This window comes from Manis pentadactyla, chromosome 12, assembly GCF_030020395.1.
Source record: "Manis pentadactyla isolate mManPen7 chromosome 12, mManPen7.hap1, whole genome shotgun sequence".
Classification (NCBI taxonomy): domain Eukaryota; kingdom Metazoa; phylum Chordata; class Mammalia; order Pholidota; family Manidae; genus Manis; species Manis pentadactyla.
Window position 1 is genome coordinate 46,861,209 of NC_080030.1, and position 20,059 is coordinate 46,881,267.

Below are 20,059 nucleotides of genomic sequence, written 5' to 3' on the forward strand. Positions count from 1 at the left end.
ATTAGTCATCTTTAACATAAGCTGCAATGTACTGCTCTTATTTTTAGCTAATCCAGCTAACGTGTAAATGCACCTTTCTGTTTCAGGAGAACCTGTCAGCATTTAAATATGATCCCCAGGTCAACATTTTGCTGCTGCCGCTGCGCACAGGTTCCAATGGAATAACTATAATTGAAGCAACTCATGTGCTCTTGGTGGAGCCCATCCTGAACCCTGCCCATGAGCTTCAGGCCATAGGACGGGTGCACCGAATTGGACAGACAAAGTAAGGACTGAAATTAACATGTTTGTTTCAAGTGACTTAATGTACAAATCAGCACTTAAAGTCTTCATTTATGTTCATCATAGTCTGTTCATTTTTAGTTACTTCCACATTTATTAAATTTTCAGGTATTATTAGATAACGAAAAGATATTTTGAGATTTCCAACCTTCCCTCCTCCAAGCATCAAGCCCCCAAATTCTCTCAGATATTTTTCTACTCTCCTTCAAAAAATACCTTGATCACTTTACCAGAAAAATTTCTTAAAATACTTAAGACAACCACAGAGTTGATTGAAAGTATCCCTCATGTCTTTGAGAAGAATCGACTTTTGATTTTCTGAAGTAGCCTGTGTCTGTCTAAAAGAAGGCACATCATGCATAACTAAAAACAAATTGTTGCTTCTTAAATTCTTCCCCTTTGGAAAAGACAGCCCACTAGCTCTGCGCTAAGAAATAAACTTAGTTTAAGGCCCAAAGCAAACGTAATAGTGAATACTATGTAGTATGTACTACCTTTAATCAAATATCAGAACAGATCATTATCCTAAATAAAGCCTCTGATGTATTACCTCTTGGATGTTAGATGCCTTGAATGTTTAAAAAAAAAATGCATCCTTAGTACTATGTATTCATTGAATAAATATTTTGCACCCACTATTTGTCAGGCATTATGCTAGATACTAAAGGTTCAAATTAAATAAGATTTAATCTATCCCCCCAAGGAGGTCACTGTAGTACAGGAAATAGAAGATTTAACATATTTCAGAATGTGCCAAATATGATACAAGTGCTGTGATAACCAAAGCAGGGAGTGATGGGCTGTGTCCCAGAAAGTCAGGGGAAGGCTTCATTAAGTTAAGTCTTAAAGGAATAAAGTTGGGCTTTGGCTCAAGCAGCCAAAGAGTTAACACCATATAGTATTTCAAGGGACTATAAGAAGTTTGGAATTGCTGGAGTATTAAGTATGAGGAGAGGAGTGGCAGGAGATGCCACCTTGTATGCCATACACAGAAATAGGAACTGTACTGTAAGCAATAGCCAGGAAAGCAAATGATAACTTAAGCAAGAAGGAGATATGTTTGTCAAACAAAAATGTGATAAAATAACATCATTGCAGTAAATACAAGCTTGTTCTAAAATATTACCAAGTGTCATTTGAAATGTGGTTATGTCTTACTTAGTTGTTGTACTTTTTTGGTTTGGTCTTACATTGACTTCTTGTCTTATTAGTATTTTAAAGCATAGACTGGACTCAGCTCAGATGAAAGGCCACAAGTCTAAAGTAAAAAGGCCATTCAACGTTACCCAACAATCCACCACGCTTTCCTAGTGAATAACATTTTTCTGCTTTCTAAAGAAACTATCTTAAGTCTTCTGTGTCATCCTGCTCCCCATGGATGATGATCTTGCCTCATATATGGAAAACAGATATAATCAGATTAGAAGTATGTCATCTTTCCATTACCAACTTGAACAGCCTGCCTGCATCATTACCCTCATACTCATTAAATTTTTATTGAACACCTTGTGTGTGCCAGGCACTGTTCTTCATATTTGAGATGCCCTCATGGAGGAGCTTAGAGTCTAGCCATTAGATGGTAGACAATAAACACAAAAGTAAAATATGTATTATGTTAGCAGCTGGAAGTATAGCCAGGGTAAGAGGAATTAAGTGTGCAGGCGACTGAGTAGGAAGGCATGGCCAGTCTTACGAGAAGGTAACATCTGAACAAACACCTGAAAGAGATGAGAAAGTGGTACAGACGAGCACACACAGTGCAAAGGCTCTAAGTCAGGAGCATACCTGGTATGTTGAGGAACAGCAAGGAATCAGAGTTGCTGAAGGAGAGTGAGCCAAGAGGAGAAAACTAGGAGATGGATTTAGAGAGCTTGGAGCAGGAGGATTATATAGAGCCAGGAGGCCACTGTGAAGATCTCACTTTCACTGTGTGTGAGATAGGGAACCAATGGAAGGCTTTCAGCAGAGGAGTAACGTGATCTAACTTATGTTTTGAAAGAATCATGTCGTGTGCTAAGTTTGGAGCCTGGGGAGAAAGGGAGTAAGGGAAAATAGAAGCCCGGGGGGTAAGGAGGTGCAGGGAACAGCTAGGAGGCTGTGGCAGTAATCCTGGTAAGAGCTGCAGGTGTCCTGAGCCACAGCAGCAATGGGAATGGTGAGAAGTGGTTCTGGATACATTTTTAAGGTAGAACTGATAGTGTTTGTGGACAGACATGTTCTTAACTTCTGTCCCAGATTCATATGTGCTGCTCTCTCTTCACATGAATCTATGGACTCTACACCTCCCCTCGGACACCTATCTAATAGAAAACTCATGTTTAACATGAGCAAAACAAAACTATTCCTACTGTGCTCCCACCTGCCCCAAGCCCTCCCCATCTTATAAAATGGCTCTCTCATCAGAAGTTTCCTAGGCCAGAAATCAAGGACTCTTCCATACTTCTCTTTTCATACCTCACGTGCCAACCATCAATCAATAAGTCTTGTCAGCTCTACCTCCAAAAAATACTCAAATTTTCTGAGTACTTACTGTTTCTGTTGATACAGCCATAGCACAGTCCACCCTCTTACCTGGACTACTCTAGAACCTCTTAACTGGCTTCTTTGCCTGCATTTGTGCTGCCCAAGAGTCCGTCCTCCACACAGCAGCCAAAGGATTTTTTAATTAAAGTATGAATTATACCATGCATAAAACGTACTGATGGCTTCCCATTATAACCACATCAAGTCCAAATCCCTGCCGTGTCCCACAAGACGCTGCATGACCTGGTCCCTGCCCACCTATCCAATTGCATTTTCACCTCTCAACCCTCAGTTCCAAGATGCTCCTACCATGGAGGCCTTTCTGCCCTTCAAACATGTTAAGCATGTTCCAAGCATGTTCTCTACCCAGGGCTTTGCATTGATTTGCTGTTTCTGTTTGGATGCTCCTCCCACTCCTCCTTTCCTTAATGGCCTCCTTCCCATCTGTCATCTTTCAATTCATGTCACCCTCCTCCTGGCATTTATGTGTACCTGAAATGATCTGATTTGCTTATGTGTTTATTGTGTCTCTCCTCATTAGAATGTTAGTTCATTGAGATTAGTTTGTTTTATTCACTGCTGACCACCCCCCACGCTCCTTGATTAATAATACCTGCCACGGTGGGCACCAACTGACTGAAGAATATAATATGTGAAGCATATAATATGTGAAGTCTGCTTATTCTAATTTGTTTTTAAATGTTTCTAAAATTATCGTTGTGTACCTTCTAGACCAACTGTTGTACACAGATTCCTAATTAAAGCAACAATAGAAGAAAGAATGCAAGCAATGCTGAAAACTACTGAGAGACGGTAGGTGGTGGCAATTTACTGCAACTTGACAGAAGTTTTCCTGTTTGTAAAAGGTTGTGGAAGTGTTTAGAACTTCACTTAGATGACCACTTAGTCAGCCAAAAGTTAGTAAGTGCAAATACTCTGAAAGCAAAATATGGCATTTTACCTATCCAGAATTTCCCAGTTGATGCTCTGGACATTCTGTGTTTGACTTAATTTACTAATAGAATTTGTAATGTATAAAAATATTTAAATGGTACTACATTTCCTCACTATGTTGGATTACTTTTATTTTTATTAAGGTAACATTTATATTCTTATGAAAGTTTCACAAGAAAAACAATGTGATTACCTCATTCACCCATCTTACTGAATCCCCCCGCCATACCCCATTGCAGTCACTGTCCATCAATGTAGTAAGATGCCACAGAGTCACTACTTGTCTTCTCTGTGCTACACTGTCTTCCCATGACCCCCAATACCATGTGAACTAATCATAATACCCCTCAATCCCCTTCTCCCTCCCTCCTCACCCACCCTTCCCCACCCCCCACCACTAGTAACCACTAGTCCCTTCTTGGAGTCTGTGAGTCTGCTGCTATTTTATTCCTTCAGTTTTGCTTCATTGTTATACTGTTACATTACTTTTTAAGTGAAATATTTTAGGCCTAAGCTGAAAGCTTAGTCTGATATCTGTAAAGGAAACTTAGTGCTGCCTTATACATCACACTAGTTAGTGACTGCTGATAGGAAGATTTGGGCTTAAAACTTGGCTGATAATTGCAGTGTTAATTCCAAAGGCAGAACAGAAGGAGAGAGACCAGAATAGCCTTAATTTTAAACACTTAACTTTGGAATCATGAAACTTCCTAATATTTATTTCCTAACTTGTTTTCTTTAAAGTCATTTTGAAAACGTAAACCAATGCCTTACTACATTCTTGTGAGATAGATATGATTGGAATATATGCACAGAGGAGATGATTGCCTTAGAAGGGACATCTCCACAGAAGTACTTCGCATAGCAAAAAAGCAATCTGAAACCAGAAATTCTCTTCCATTGGTGGTTTATGAGAAGGAAAGAGGCTACCACAAGAGCTTTTTGCCTCGAACATGAAGGCTTTTTGTTGTGGATATTTTCTCCATATGTAACAGAATTCACTGGTCATGTTTAAGTTGCTTAAATAACAGCAATTAGAAGAGCTGTTCAAATTCTCCTGAAACAAATTAGATTTAGGTAGTAAGAATGTAAATTGTGAGGTGAGAGCCTTAGTAACAGTTGGCCGGGATTTTGTCTCTTTATTAATTGTGCAGAGAAAATACATTGTATGACAAAGCCTGAAAATACTGTATAGAAGGCTTCACTAGTTTTGACAAGATATAGTAATAATCCCATCATCTGCCTTCTTCTGGGACTGTCTTGAGATTCATTAACAAAAACTTAGGAACAAATATGTTCTCATATTATTATAAGAATGCTTTATTCTTATATCATTATGTTTTGTAAGACAGAGCAATATATAAGACACATATACTAATTTATTCCTTGGGGTTTCTTTCTGACTCTGCTCACTTGGAAACTCTTGCAGTCACATGATCTCATCGGTAAAGCACCCAGAAGCCTCCATCTTGACCTTGGCTAATCTTGCAGACCTTTTTACCCAAGAAACTGAAGAACTTGAATGAAGTACATTTGATGCAATCCACAAGCTGCAGTGTATTCAAATTATTTCATAGCTTGTAAAGCAGTTATAAGTAAAAAAATAAAGAAAAATCCCAGTAGATGTCAGTAAATACTGTTTTAGCTATATGAATTTATTGCCTTTTTTATTTGTACAGTGTCCTAGTAATTATTGAGTTCTTTTCAATAACTTGCTTCTAAAAGATCTATAAAGAATTTTAATTTTACACTCCTAATAGAATCTTTATTTTTGTTCCAAAGAATATCTCTATCTAATGAGGTGAGGGAACTAAGAGAGCAAATAAGAGAGAAAATTAAGTAGCTTAGTTTTCTATGACCCAGTGTATTCAACCAATAGAGATCTCATTTTTGAAGGACCTTCAGTTTCTTCAGCATACATTCACCAGGATATTGTTTAAGTAGGTGGTGAATTATTTTAACTCCTGGTTGATTAGGTTATTTGATTAGTTTTAACTCCATGCATAGTAACTTTATAGTAATACAGCTCCTAACAGTGTGTTAATATTAGGCAATTATTTCTTTTTTCTGTATCTTGTTGCTAAAACACTGGACATTTTTTGACTTCTAAGATGTGTTAAGTGTAAACAGTTAACTTTAAGTAACATTAAGTTAAGATTATCTTAAAATTTACCTTTAAATTACCTAAACTGCTTTACTTCTAATCTTTAAGTTTTAATGTTTTAAGACTGACTGATCTGTAAATATTGCAATTTTTATAATTTTCTTACCATCATAACATGGAAATATGGCAGGTTGTCTTTTTTTAATCATTATTGTATTGATGTCTTAGAATTTCTTCCTTTCCCATGTTCTCATGTAACTAGACTTTTAACCACCAATATCTAAATTTGTGATAGGGTTTCTTATTTTATTACACTAGTACTTCCCTCAAGGACTAGCATTTGATCTTTAGAACAAGAGAATGGCATATTTACATAAGCAAATAATTGCAAGAGATCATAACTAAATGTTGCTTCTTCTGTGAAGAACTAATAGACTTTGAAATCGCTAAATAAGGGGTAGCTTGTTGTATCCTAGCCATTTGATGTAATATATATATTCTCATTCTGGTTTGTTTTCTTTGAGCCTTTCTTAAGTGACCCTCAGGATTCATTAGCATCTACTCAGCTGTCCAGAAAACTGTAATAGAAGTATTCCCAGGATCACATTTGTCCAAGGGACTCTGGTGCTTAGTTAAGGTGCATTTTCTTATTCTAGGTTTATAGGGTGACATAATTCAACTGAGGAAAACACACACATATTTTTGGTGCTTATTGTTCAGTTGAAGGGACATGCATTGATTCTTTTATATGAAATTAAACAGAACTATTATTTTTGTAGCTCTTTACACATTATAAAGAGCTTTCCTGTACATTCATGTGTTTAATTTGCCCAAGAATCCTGTGAAATTGAATTGACACCATTCCTGTTTTGAAGGCAGAGAACTAAGAGAACTATTGAGAACTGTGCCTCTGGCACGTAGCAACTAAACAGTGGAGCCCCCATCTCCTGACTCCAAATCTCATGTTCTTTCTCTAAATTATATGTAACATTGAGATTTAGAAGGCCCATGGTTAAATTTAGTGATGACCATATTTCAGTATTACTGTTTATTTCCTAGTATTCTTTTTTGAGATAAAGTTTTAGGAAAAACAATTTGATAATGCTTCAATTTTGTAAAAAAAAAAATATATATATATATATATATATAGACACACACACATACCTGTATTAGAGAAAAAAGACTGCTCTATTTATTTCTGTAAAATATCATCAATTAAATAAATATTTTAGTGGAAATTGAAATTTGGGGATTTATTTAATTTCTGAGCTATAGACATATGGTATGGCTTTTGGTTTTTGTTTGTTCACTTTGATCTCTCAACAAAAGATGTCAAATATACTGCAAAATCCCATATGTTATAGGTATTTGTTACTTCTTCAGAACAGTTGTGACAATTCTTCCAAATAATTGTTCAAAACAAGTGCAGATGTAATCCTTACACGTTCTTACCTATAAACAAAGGACCTTTCTGTTTCCTTCTTTCATCATTTCATATTCTGTGAAATATCACTGTGCTTATAAATAGTTGTTCTTAAGCAGTGCTGTACTAATGAACCAGTAAGAAAAAGTGAGGTAGTCCAATTCTTAGAGATTTTAAATGTGTTTAGACCTTGGGAAGCATTCTCTGTTAAAGGGATCCAGGTGAGGTTACTAGGACTTGAAAGGACTTAACTTCTGTACAATGTAAAATACATAAACTTAATTCTGTAATCTTTTGCTTTAAACGCAGATAACTTTGCTATGTTGATTGCAGCTTCAACATTCCTCTTTCTGTGTAATGTCAGCAGAATGATCCTGCATTTGGTTTTGGGGATTCATCCCTTTCCTATCACACTAGCAATAGCAAACTAAAAAACTCTTGTCACGATAATTCAGCACATAACCATAAATAATTAATTACCAAACCCAACAGTACTTAACATATTTAGGAACTGAATTCAGCCATACAAGACCCATCATCAACTTAAGCTACCCTTTCAGTTGGACAAAGGAAGAAATTACCTCTTTTAAATCTTCTCCTGCTCTCATTTACTAACTCTCCCAAGATTTAGCATGTTTGAGTTCTTTATGTTTATTAAACTACAGAATGACCTTTGAGAAATGCAGAAATTTCCTATGCTAAATGATCTCAGGCCTGGTCGAATAAAAAATATCTTTCACTTTTCTAGAATTTAAACAAAAAGCTGACAATAATACACCATTTCATAATGTTTAACTAGCATATCAGTATAAGAATGAAATGTTATTTAAACAGTACAGTACAAGTAATGCATTTTAACCTTGTCTACTCTGATAAAGGAAATCTTCAGTAAATCCTCAATGATCGATTAACTCTATATTTTATAAAATTTTATAAAATGCATAAGAATCTCTATGTACTTATGTTATGAAGCCCACATGAATGCTATCACATGTCAGTGTTAAATATGAACTACTTTCAAGCTTTCCTTCAGAGAAGGACTGTGAGTGATTGATAACCCCAAAGGGAATTCAAGTCTCACAATAGGTAAGCAGTGATGCCTCTGAGTTACAGACAGAATATAGCACTAGTAAAAAAAAAAAAAAAAAATTGCACTAGCATTTAGCAGGGACCAAAGTTTCCTCCTCTAGCTTACCCTTGCCTTCAGTCAGATTTTTCAGGGACACATTATCTTGTCTTTGAAGGTCCCACACCATCACTTGGATCCTATTGCATTATTTAATACCTGTATCAGTAACTTTCAAGAAATTTTGTTCATTGAAACTGGCTTTGCTATCCTGGAACCAAGTCCTTTCTACTGCAGCTTATGCTCTCTTTCTTATAAAATAGAAATAAAATTTAATTACTGTTATCTGTATATTGATCCTTTGTACAGGTGATGTATTATTTAATTGCTCAGTAACTTTCTGAACAGTTAATATAATCCATTGGGAAATAATGCATCCCTTCAGCCTTTTCTTAAAGGTCTCCCTGTACAAACGCTTTTGTCTCCTAGATGCCTGCTCTTAGGCTCCATACCTCTGATAGAGCCTCTTCAAGGAACTGTTTTGTCCAAGGACATATTTTCAACATGGGGAATCTGTTCAGATCTGTAATGTGTATACCATACAGTTCTGATTTCTGATCCCTCCAATGCTTTAAGGAGCAAACATTTATACTTGAATTTCCTTAGAAATCTAGTTTCTCCTCACTTTATTAATTATTTGGGGTGTATCTACTAGATTACCTGTGTTATTTTCTTTCAAGACCAATTAGTTTATATTTACTACATCCATGCTGATTCAGAACTATGAAGACATCCTGTCCCTCATCTGTTTTTCAGCTCCCTGTAATTAAATGAGTGCCATATCCTATATTTTCTGTTGTCACCGAATGATGTCTTCTTTGGTAAATACAATCCTGTGTTTTACAAAGGAATATGTTTCAGTGCCTGGTGTTGCTTTATTTTATTAGAATGGTTATTAAATGATTAGCTATTAAACTATTCAGCATCATTATGGAATGGTGTAGTTACTTAAAACTTCCCCAATGCTTTTCACTTTCTAAGTCCCTAGTTGATAACCATGTTACTGCTCATATTCTGCAGGTGACCATTTGTTCTCTGTACTTACATTCAACTTCCCAGTGGGTTGCCTACCAACACAATATGGTATAAATAAAAACCTAGCACATCTGTCTGCCAACTGAGTTGTTGCTGATGAGTCAGCTAAGCAGACATCTAACTTATGTAGTGAGTTTTTAAGGGATGATTACCCTTACTCATATTTTTTCTCTCTGCATACAGCAAAAGATTAGCTTGAAATGGCATTTGTCTTCCAAGCATTAAGGTAAAGATCCCAACTGAGTTAAACATTTTTTAATTCTTTTTCCTTCCTTCCTATCTGTTCTTGTCTTCTCAGTTTTGAAATTCTATGTCTAGATATTAGAAGCAGTTTATCCACCATTACATAAAAGGCTACTTATCAGACCTCTACTCAAGCACTTCTAACCTGGAGTCAGTGGACCCCTGGGGGAAGGCAGTCCTCAATTGAGTATCAAAGGGTAAACCTCCCTGAACTGTGTAGTCTTCAGCTCCCTGGAGGGTCTGCTCTGTCTATAGTGGCCCAAACTAGCGAAGGTATAATCCATTTAAACGAGCTTTCTTTAGGGTCCTCAGTAATTTTGATACATGGAAAAGTCCTGAGGCCAAAAAGTTTGAGAACAACAGTAGCCTGTTTTTAAATTATCTTCAATGTCTCCTCATGGACAATTAAGGAAATAGGCAAAAAAATTTTCTAGCCATGCTTGTAGTAAGTTGCTGTATGCACGTTTTTATTGATCATTGTCAAAGGCCTACTGTAGAAAGAAATCTCACACATTAGCTAGTTGGTGGACTTTGTACAATGAATTCCATTTAATTTTGCATCTTACATTTTGTTTAAAAAAATTGTTCGAATGGTTGAAATTCATATAGCAGCTGACTTTTTAAACCAAATGCTTTTCCATATGAATGTAAAATAGTGATAATCTGTGACTTTGACTCCAGAGAGAATTATCACCTATGATGGCCAGTTTTAATGAGTTACCTTGGCTAGGCCATAGTATCAGTTATTCAGTCAAACATTCACTTGTGTATTGCTGTGAAAAAGTTTCATAGATATGATGAAGGTCCATAACTAGCCAACTCTAAGGGGGATTATCCTCAGTGACTTGATGGGCTGGATTCAATTAGTTGAAAAGTCTTAGAAGCAAAAGTGAAATTTCCCAAAGGAAGAAACTCAGCCTTTGAACAGCAGCTCCAGCCCATGCCTGAGAGCTCCAGCCTGCCCTTCCTGATGGCCTGCCCTACAGCCTTTTGGATATGCTTAACCAGCTTCCATAATCAAGTAAGCCAGTGCCTTGCAATAAATCCTTTAATATGTATCTCCTGCTGGTTTGTTTCCCTGGTCGAATCTGACTCATATACCAGCCTTGGGGAAGCACATGGATGATACTATTTATGCTACTACTTTTAAATAGAATTGTAGTGTTTCTAAGAAAACACCCAACCATCTTTAAAAGTAACCTAAACATGTAAACAATAAAGGTTGCACCAAAAAAAAAAAAGAAGAAATTGAGAAACAGCTTTTAAGATGAGTTATCACTGATACCTGATAGTGGTCTCCGGTGTAGGAATAGGCAAGGAGATTCACTAAGATGTGGAAACAATATACTGGAACTTATGTTGCATAGGGGATTATATGTTAAAGAGAAATTAAGCTCCCTCTTATTTAATATACAGATCAACACTAACACCTTTATTCCATGGCAGTCACATCACCCATGTAAGTAGATAAAGGAGCTATTCATACTGAAACTGTCATGCAAAGGTGGTGTGGAGACAGATTTCATCTTGTATTAAGATGTCTGTGGGGAGGAGCTAGTCACTTTTCCTACTGAATGCACAGGAGGAAGGTCATAGAGCAATACACAGTATGATTTCACTTATCCATAAGGAAAAATTTAGAATACAAAATGAGTTCTCAAAGGAGATAGTGAAGTCATTTCTACAAGATTTTGAGGAAAGGCTAGGATTTTTTTTTTAAGTACAAGTGAAATTTAATGTTCTTTTAAGTCTGCAGATAAATAACTATGGTTATTTCCCATCTTAGGTGCTTGTTCTTTCTCCCAAAATGCATGGTGGTAAGTTCCAGAATCTACTTAGCCAAGTTAATAATAAATACAAAAAGAGAGTAAGGGAGGGCTGCTATTTTCTTTTCTAAAAAGTTAGTAAACATAGGAAATGCAGCTAATTTTATGTATCAAGGAATTCAGTGAATTTAGTAAAAAGGATTACCTGCTATTTTATGTTCAATAAATAGTTGCTGAATTTAACTGTCTGAATAACTGATAAATATGGTTCACATAAGAGCAGAGTTGTGTGGATTACGAAAAATAGAACCCCTACCAAACATTCCTCTCATTTTCAATTCCTTTATTTAAATTTACTTCAACTATGAAGTAACTTACTTTTATCATCCAGCTTCTGACCCTAAAGAGAAATCAAGGAGGTAACCGTTTAAAAAGAAAGTGCAAATGCCAGTTACATCCTGTCTTTCTTTTAAACCCACATTTGTGCCAGGCCTAGCGGGGTCAAACAATGAGTCTTACCCTTTGGATAGGAATTTCTTATAGCATTGGTTCTCAAACTGTAGCACTATAGCCCACATCAGAATCCCCTGGAAGACTTGTTAAAAGTTAAAAGCACAGATTGCCAGGCCCTGCTCCTGTTCCTGATACGGTAGGTCTGGGTGGGGTCTAATAATTTCTAGTAAGTTTGCTGTGGTGCTGCTCCTGCTGGTCTGGGACCACACTTTGAGAACCCCTGCTCTGTGTATGCAGGGTTTGCAGAGGAACTCTGCAGTGGTGAGTCTCCTTGTTAACTTTGAAGACCTTGTGTTGGTCAGGAGTGTGCTGTGTCAGCATACTAGTACTCTTTGATGATATGTGATACAGAAAAGACAAGCTGCTTTTGTCTGCCATCCATTTAAAAAGATGAATGCATTGACACAAAATAAAATGAGTACAACCTCACAGTGTCCAAGGAACCAACTTCAAAAAGAAGAGTAAGACAACTATCATAGGCCTTGGGGCAAACCCATTTGCAATTTGAGTGAAGGCATTCCTGGAGAAATGCTGTGTGGGAGTCTCAGACCCTGAGACCCTGACACAGATGCCTTCACAGCCCAGGAAGAGAAAAAGGATGATACTGAATCCTTAAACACAGTTGAAAGACAGAAATTTATCTGTGCCCTAATAAGTTTATATGAAGATTTCTCTTAAGATTAGCAGCTAAATAACACATGCTACTAATAGATCATGTTTCAACCTTCAACATTAAAATGTCTTGGGCAGAAGTCAGTGAAATCACCATTTGTTCCAAAGATCTGATTCAGTGGCAATTCCAAGAGTTCTTTGTTGTTACTATGTTTACAAAGAAATCCAGGCCTTAGTAATATGGGCTTATTTGAAAGAAATAAATGTGGTATTTTTTTTCCTTAGATACTCTGGACTGAATGCATCATTCTCTCAGGCGGTAGAGGCCATCACTTTAACAGGTTGGAACCATGGTGATCTCTAAGAGATTCAAAACCGTTATGGCCAATAAATTATACAAACTTTGCATTTTCTTAAACTTTCAAGTCCATTATGGCTTGGAAAGCAGGTAACAGATTTATTGTCTGTGTATAAATCTATGAAGTTAATCATTAGTCTAATTGATTAGAAGTTAGAATTCATCCATGGAAAGTAAAGGAACAGATTTATCTTTCTGAGTATCTATTGTGACAAGCACCTTGCAGGTGTTATAATTATCTAGAGGCCCTCTTTTCAAGTAATTAAGCAACATAGGAAACTCGGTTCTCTGGATAGAAATTCATATTCCTTTTAAAGAGCCTGATCTCTGTAACTCTGAAATATCAGACTCTTCTAAGAGTGACAACAACATACCAATAATTGCTTTCAAAGCACTGCCTAGAGGAAAATCTATATTTTCTAGTATCATTTTCTAGTTGTAATATTTAACATAAAATAATCATTTGAAAACACAAAACTATTACAAAGCAGGTACTAACAACATATTTGAATAATTATAAACAACATGCAAGTTATCTAATTCTGAATAACAAACAATTGAATGACTTAAAGAAAAACAATTATTTGTATCTGTCCTGATTTCTGTGGGTTAGGAATTTGGTAGTTACTCTTAGGGATTGTGGGCTTATGTTGACTGTCAGTGCAGTCACTCTAAGGCATGACTGGTATATACATACACTGTATTTAATTTTGGCATGTAATTGTTTACTGTATGCCTTTACCCCACCAAAATGTAGGCTTTGTTTAGGATTTTTCTGTTTTTTTTTAATTCATTCCCAATTTTAGAATAATATATGCTAGATAGTCTTCAATAAATATTTGTTCAATGAATGATGTTATGTTTGAAAATTCTCCCCCATTAAGAAAAGACATTTTAAAACATGATTGAAGTTTTTATAAAGAAAAAGAATGATGTCTCATAAAGTAAATATGAAGGCATTATTATTTAAGAAAAATAAAAGTAAGCTATTACGATGATATAAAATTTCTACGTTTCTCCTAAAAATAACTAATTCACTGTAGATGTTTACGTTTGTCCCAAAAATGATATTTCAGGAAATCAACTATAAGAGTGATTGTTTTCTGGCTGTGTTTTGTTCTTTAATATATTGATCTTTACTGCCTAGGCTGTATCTCCTTCAGCTTCAGACTGAACTTATTGAATTAGACTCCAGAGCGGTGAGCTATAAAAAGCAAGACTCTTCAAAGACAGTGATGTGATCTCCCTGATTCTTTACTTTTCATTTGACTCCTTGTACTCTGAAGTACAAGTAGTAGAAGTTCATATATGTCATTCTGCTTTAATTTCATATTGTACCCCATGGGGTTCTGTCTTTTCCATTGTCTGTCTTTTTTTTTTGTATCGTTAATGTACAATTACATGAGCAACATTATGGTTACTAGATTCCCCCCATTATCAAGTCCCCACCATATACCCCATTACAGTCACTGTCCATCAGCATAGTAAGGTGTTATTGAATCACTACTTGTCTTCTCTGTGTTGTACTGCCTTTCCCTTGCCCCCCCCCACCTATATTATGTGTGCTAACCGTAGTGCCCCTTTTTACCCCTTATCCTCCTTTCCCACCATCCTCCCCAGTCCCTTTCCCTTTGGTACCTGTTAGTCCATCCTTGGGTTCTGTGAGTCTGCTGCTGCTTTGTTCCTTCAGTTTATTCTTTGTTCTTATACTCCACAGATGAGTGAAATCGTTTGATACTTGTCTTTCTCTGCCTGGCTTATTTCATTGAGCATAATACCCTCTAGCTCCATCCATATTGCAAATGGTAGGATTTGTTTTCTTCTTATGGCTGAATAATATTCCATTGTGTATATATACCACCTCTTCTTTATCCATTCATCTACTGATAGACACTTAGGTTGCTTCCATTTCTTGGCTATTGTAAATAGTGCTGCGATAAACATAGGGGGGCATATGTCTTTTTGAAACTCTGTTCCTACATTCTTAGGGTAAATTCCTTAGAGTGGAATTCCTGGGTCAAATGGTATTTCTATTTTGAGTTTTTTGAGGAACCTCCATACTGCTTTCCACAATGGTTGAACTAATTTACCTTCCCACCAGCAGTGTAGGAGGGTTCCCCTTTCTCCACATCCTTCCCAGCATTTGTTGTTGTTTGTCTTTTGGATGGTGGCAATCCTAACTGGTGTGAGGTGATATCTCATTGTGGTTTTAATCTGCATTTCTCTAATGATTACTGATGTGGAGCATCTTTTCATGTGCCTTTTTGCCATCTGAATTTCTTCTTTGGAGAACTGTCTGTTCAGCTCCTCTGCCCATTTTTTAATTGGCTTATTTGCTTTTTCTTTGTTGAGGTGCATGAGATCTTTATATATTTTGGATGATAACCCCTTATCGGATCTGTCATTTATGAATATATTCTCCCATACTGTAGGATGCCTTTTTGTTCTATTGATGGTGTCCTTTGCTGTACAGAAGCTTTTCAGCTTGATATAGTCCTACTTGTTCATTTTTGCTTTTGTTTCCCTTGCCCAGGGAGATAAGTTCATGAAGAAGTTGCTCATGTTTATGTCCAAGAGATTTTTGTCTATGTTTTTTTCTAAGAGTTTTATGCTTTCATGACTTACATTCAGGTCTTTGATCCATTTCGAATTTACTTTTGTGTATGGGGTTAGACAATTATCCAGTTTCATTATCTTACATGTAGCTGTCCAGTTTTGCCAAAACCAGCTGTTGGAGAGGCTGTCATTTCCCCATTGTAAATTCATGGCTCCTTTATTGTATATTAATTGACCATATGTGTTTGGGTTAATATCTGGACTCTCTATTCTGTTCCACTGGTCTGTGGGTCTCTTCTTGTGCCAATACCAAATTGTCTTGATTACTGTGGCTTTGTAGTGGAGCTTGAAGTTGGGAAGCGAGATCCCTCACCCACTTTATTCTTCCTTCTCAGGATTGCGTTGGCTATTCGGGGTCTTTGACGGTTCCATATGAATTTTTGAACTATTTTTTCCAGTTCACTGAAGAATACTGTTGGTAGTTTGATAGGGATTGCATCGAATCTGTATATTGCTTTGGGCAAGATGGCCATTTTGACGATATTAATTCTTCCTAGCCAGGAGCATGGGATGAGTTTCCATTTGTTAGTGACCTATTTCATTTCTCTTAAGAGTGTCTTATAGTTTTCAGGGTATACGTCTTTCACTTCCTTGGTTAGGTTTATTCCTAGGTATTTTATTCTTTTTGATGCTATTGTGAAAGGAATTGTCTTCCTGATTTCTCTTTCTATTAGTTTATTGTTAGTATATAGGAAAGCCACAGATTTCTGTGTGTTAATTTTGTATCCTGCAACTTTGCTGAATTCTGATATTAGCTCTAGTAGTTTCGGAGTGGAGTCTTTAGGGTTTTTTATGTACAGTATCATGTCATCTGCAAATAGTGACAGTTTAACTTCTTCTTTACCAATCTGGATTCCTTGTGTTTGTTTTGTCTAATTGCCATGGCTAGGACCTCCAGTACTATGTTGAATAACAGTGGGGAGAGTGGGCATCCCTGTCTTGTTACCGATCGCAGAGGAAAAGCTTTCAGCTTCTCACTGTTCAGTATGATGTTGGCTGTGGGTTTATCATAGATGGCCTTTATTATGTTGAGATACTTACCCTCTATACCCATTTTGTTGAGAGTTTTTATCATGAATGGATGTTGAATTTTGTCGAATGCTTTTTCAGCATCTATGGAGATGATCATGTGGTTTTTGTCCTTTTTGTTGATGTGGTGGATGATGTTGATGGATTTTCGAATGTTGTACCATCCTTGCATCTCTGAGATGAATCCCACTCAATCATGGTGTATGATCCTCTTGATGTATTTTTGAATTTGGTTTGCTAACATTTTATTGAGTATTTTTGCATCTATGTTCATCAGGGTATTGGTCTGTAATTTTCTTTTTTTGTGGTGTCTTTTCCTGATTTTGGTATTAGAGTGATGCTGGCTTCATAAAATGAGTTTGGAAGTATCCCTCTTCTACTTTTGGAAAACTTTAAGGAGAATGGGTATTATGTCTTCTCTAAATGTCTGATAAAATTCAGTGGTGAATCCATCTTGCCTGGGGGTTTTGTTCTTGGGTAGTTTTTTGATTACCAATTCAATTTCATTGCTGGTAATTGGTCTGTTTAGATTTTCTGTTTCTTCCTTGGTCAGTCTTGGAAGGTTGTATTTTTCTAGGAAGTTGTCCATTTCTTCTAGGTTATCCAGTTTGTGAGCATATAGATTTTCATAGTATTCTCTAATAATTCTTTGTATTTCTATTTTGTCCATAGTGATTTTTCCTTTCCCATTTCTGATTCTGTTTATGTGTATAGATTCCCTTTTCTCTTAATAAGTCTGGCTAGGGGTTTATCTATTTTCTTTATTTTCTCAAAGAACCAGTTCTTGATTTCATTGACTTTTTTCTATTCTATTCTTCTGTTTTACTTATTTCTTCTCTGATCTTTATTATGTCCCTCCTTCTGCTGACTTTGGACCTCATTTGTTCTTCAATAATTGTGACTTTAGACTATTCATTTGTGATTGTTCTACCTTCCTTAAATAGGCATGGATTGCTGTATACTTTTCTCTTAGAACTGCCTTCACTGAATCCCACAGAAGTTGGGGCTTTATGCTGTTGTTGTCGCTTGTCTCCATATATTGCTCAATATCTGTTTTAATTTGGTCATTGATCCATTGATTATTTAGAGCATGTTGTTAAGCCTCCATGTGTTTGTGAGGCTTTTTGTTTTCTTTGTACAATTTATTTATAGTTTTATACCTTTGTGATCTGAGAAGTTGGTTGGTAGAATTTCAGTCTTTTTTAATTTACTGAGGCTCTTTTTGTGGCCTAGTATGTGGTCTATTCTAGAAAATGTTCCATGTGCACTTGAGAAGAATGTGTATCCTGCTACTTTTGGGTGTAGAGTTCTGTAGATGTCTGTTAGATCCATCTATTCTAATGTGTTGTTCAGTGCCTCTGTGTCCTTACTTATTTTCTGTCTGGTTGATCAGTCCTTTGGAGTGACTGGTGTGTTGAAGTCTCCTAAAATGAATGCATTGCATTTTATTTCCTCCTTTAATTCTGTTAGTATTTGTTTCACATAATGTCGGTGCTCCTGTGTTGGGTGCATATTTGTAATGGTTATATCCTCTTGTTGGACTGACCCCTTTATCATTATGTAACGTCCCTCTTTATCTCTTGTTACTTTCTTTGTTTTGAAGTCTTATTTTGCCTGATACAAGTACTGCAACACCTGCTTTTTTCTCCCTATTGTTTGCATGAAATATCTTTTTCTATCCCTTTACTTTTAGTCTGTGTATGTCTCTAGGTTTGAGGTGAGTCTCTTGTAAGCAGCATATATATGGGTCTTGCTTTTTTATCCATTCTATAACTCTGTGTCTTTTGATTGGTGCATTCGATCCATTTACATTTAGGGTGATTATTGATAGATATGTACTTACTGCCATTGCAGGCTTTGGATTCGTGGTTACCAAAGGTTCAAGGCTAGCTTCTTGACTGTCTAACCGTCTAACTTTAACTCACTTATTATGCTATTATAAATACAGTCTGAAGATTCTTTATTTCTCTCCCTTCTTATTCTTCCTCCTCCATTCTTTATATGTTAGTGTTTTATTCTATACTCTTTTGTATTTCCCTTGACTGCTTTTGTGGATAGCTGATTTTATTTTTTGCCTTTAGTTAGTATTTGGTTGGTCTGCTTTTTTTGCTGTGATTTTATTTTCTCTGGTGACATCTATTTACCTTAGGAATACTTCCATCTAGAGTGGTCCCTTTAAATACCCTGTAGAGGTGGTTGGAGGTAAACTCCCTCAGCTTTTGCTTGTCTACAAATTGTTTAATCCCTCCTTCAAATTTAAATGATAATCTTCCTGGTTATAGTATTCTTGGTTCTGTTTCATTGCATTAAATATATCATGCCATTCTCTTCTGGCCTGTAAGGTTTCTGTTGAGAAGTCTGATGATAGCCTGATGGGTTTTCCTTTGTAGGTGATCTTTTTTCTCTCTCTGGCCTCTTTTAATACCCTGTCCTTGTCTTTGATCTTTGCCATTTTAATTATTATATGTTTTGGTGTTGTCCTCCTTGGGTCCCTTGTGTTGGGAAATCTGTGGGCTTCCATAGTCTGAGAGACTATTTCCTTCCCCAGTTTAGGGAAGTTTTCAGCAATTATTTCTTCAAAGACACTTTCTATCCCTTTTTCTCCTTCTTCTGGTACCCCTATTATGTGAATATTGTTCCGTTTGGATTGGTCACACAGTTCTCTTAATATTCTTTCATTCCTAGAGATCCTTTTGTCTCTCTCTGCTTCAGCTTCTCTGTATTCCTGTTCTCTGATTTCTGTTCCATTAACAGTCTCCTGAACTTCATCCAGTCTGCTCTTAAGTCCTTCTACTGATGGTTTCATTTCTGTTATCTCCCTCCAGACTTCATCTCTTAGCTCTTGAATATTTCTCTGCAGGTCCATCAGCATGGTTATGACTTTTATTTTGAATTCTTTTTCAGGAAGATTGGTTATATCTATCTCACCAGGCCCTATCTCTGGCATTGTTTGAGTGATTTTGGGACAGGACCGGGTTCTTCTGCCTTTTCATAGTGATAGAAGTATAATCACTGGCAAGTGGCACATGTGTCAGCTGGAGAACAAAGTCCCTTCCTGCTTGCTGGTCACCTTGCCCTTCTCTGCTGCCTAGGCCAGTTACCCACACACAAGGAGCAGTCTCTGGGTTAATCGTCTGAGCTGCTGTGGGTGAGGCAGCCCTCAGAATGGCCTAGGGCATTACCAGGGGTCACAGGCATGCTGGGTGTTTTCTCCTGCGAGAACAGCGCCCCTTTGTGCCTTCTGCACTTTGCCCCGGCTTCCTCCGCCTGTGCCGGGCAGCTGCGTGCTGGCAGCAGCCTCTGGGTATGACCTGGTTAGCTGCACGCTGGGAAAAGATTCTGTGTGGTTTCTGTGGGCAGGGCTGCTCCCTGGCTAGTCCGCAGCAATGGTGGGTCAGCCAGTTTGTTTGCAGTGCCAGTGGTGGGGAATGAGCGGCAGCCTGCTTATCACCGTGAGGGGCTTCGGAGCTGCATT

At 36.9% G+C, this 20,059-nt stretch overlaps 1 protein-coding gene across 3 annotated transcripts in view; it reads left to right on the top strand.

Moving 5' to 3' along the window:
* Positions 1 to 9,340, top strand: part of SHPRH (SNF2 histone linker PHD RING helicase) — a 78,704-nt gene extending 69,364 nt beyond the window's left edge. For all 3 annotated transcript variants that reach the window (XM_036906886.2, XM_036906887.2, XM_057489126.1), the window contains 3 exons: positions 87 to 265; positions 3,538 to 3,618; positions 5,189 to 9,340. In XM_036906886.2, coding sequence (XP_036762781.2) covers positions 87 to 265; positions 3,538 to 3,618; positions 5,189 to 5,285 — 357 coding nt within the window. In that variant the 3' untranslated portion in view covers positions 5,286 to 9,340. The remainder of the gene's footprint in view (positions 1 to 86; positions 266 to 3,537; positions 3,619 to 5,188) is intronic.
* The last annotated feature ends 10,719 nt before the right edge of the window (positions 9,341 to 20,059 follow it).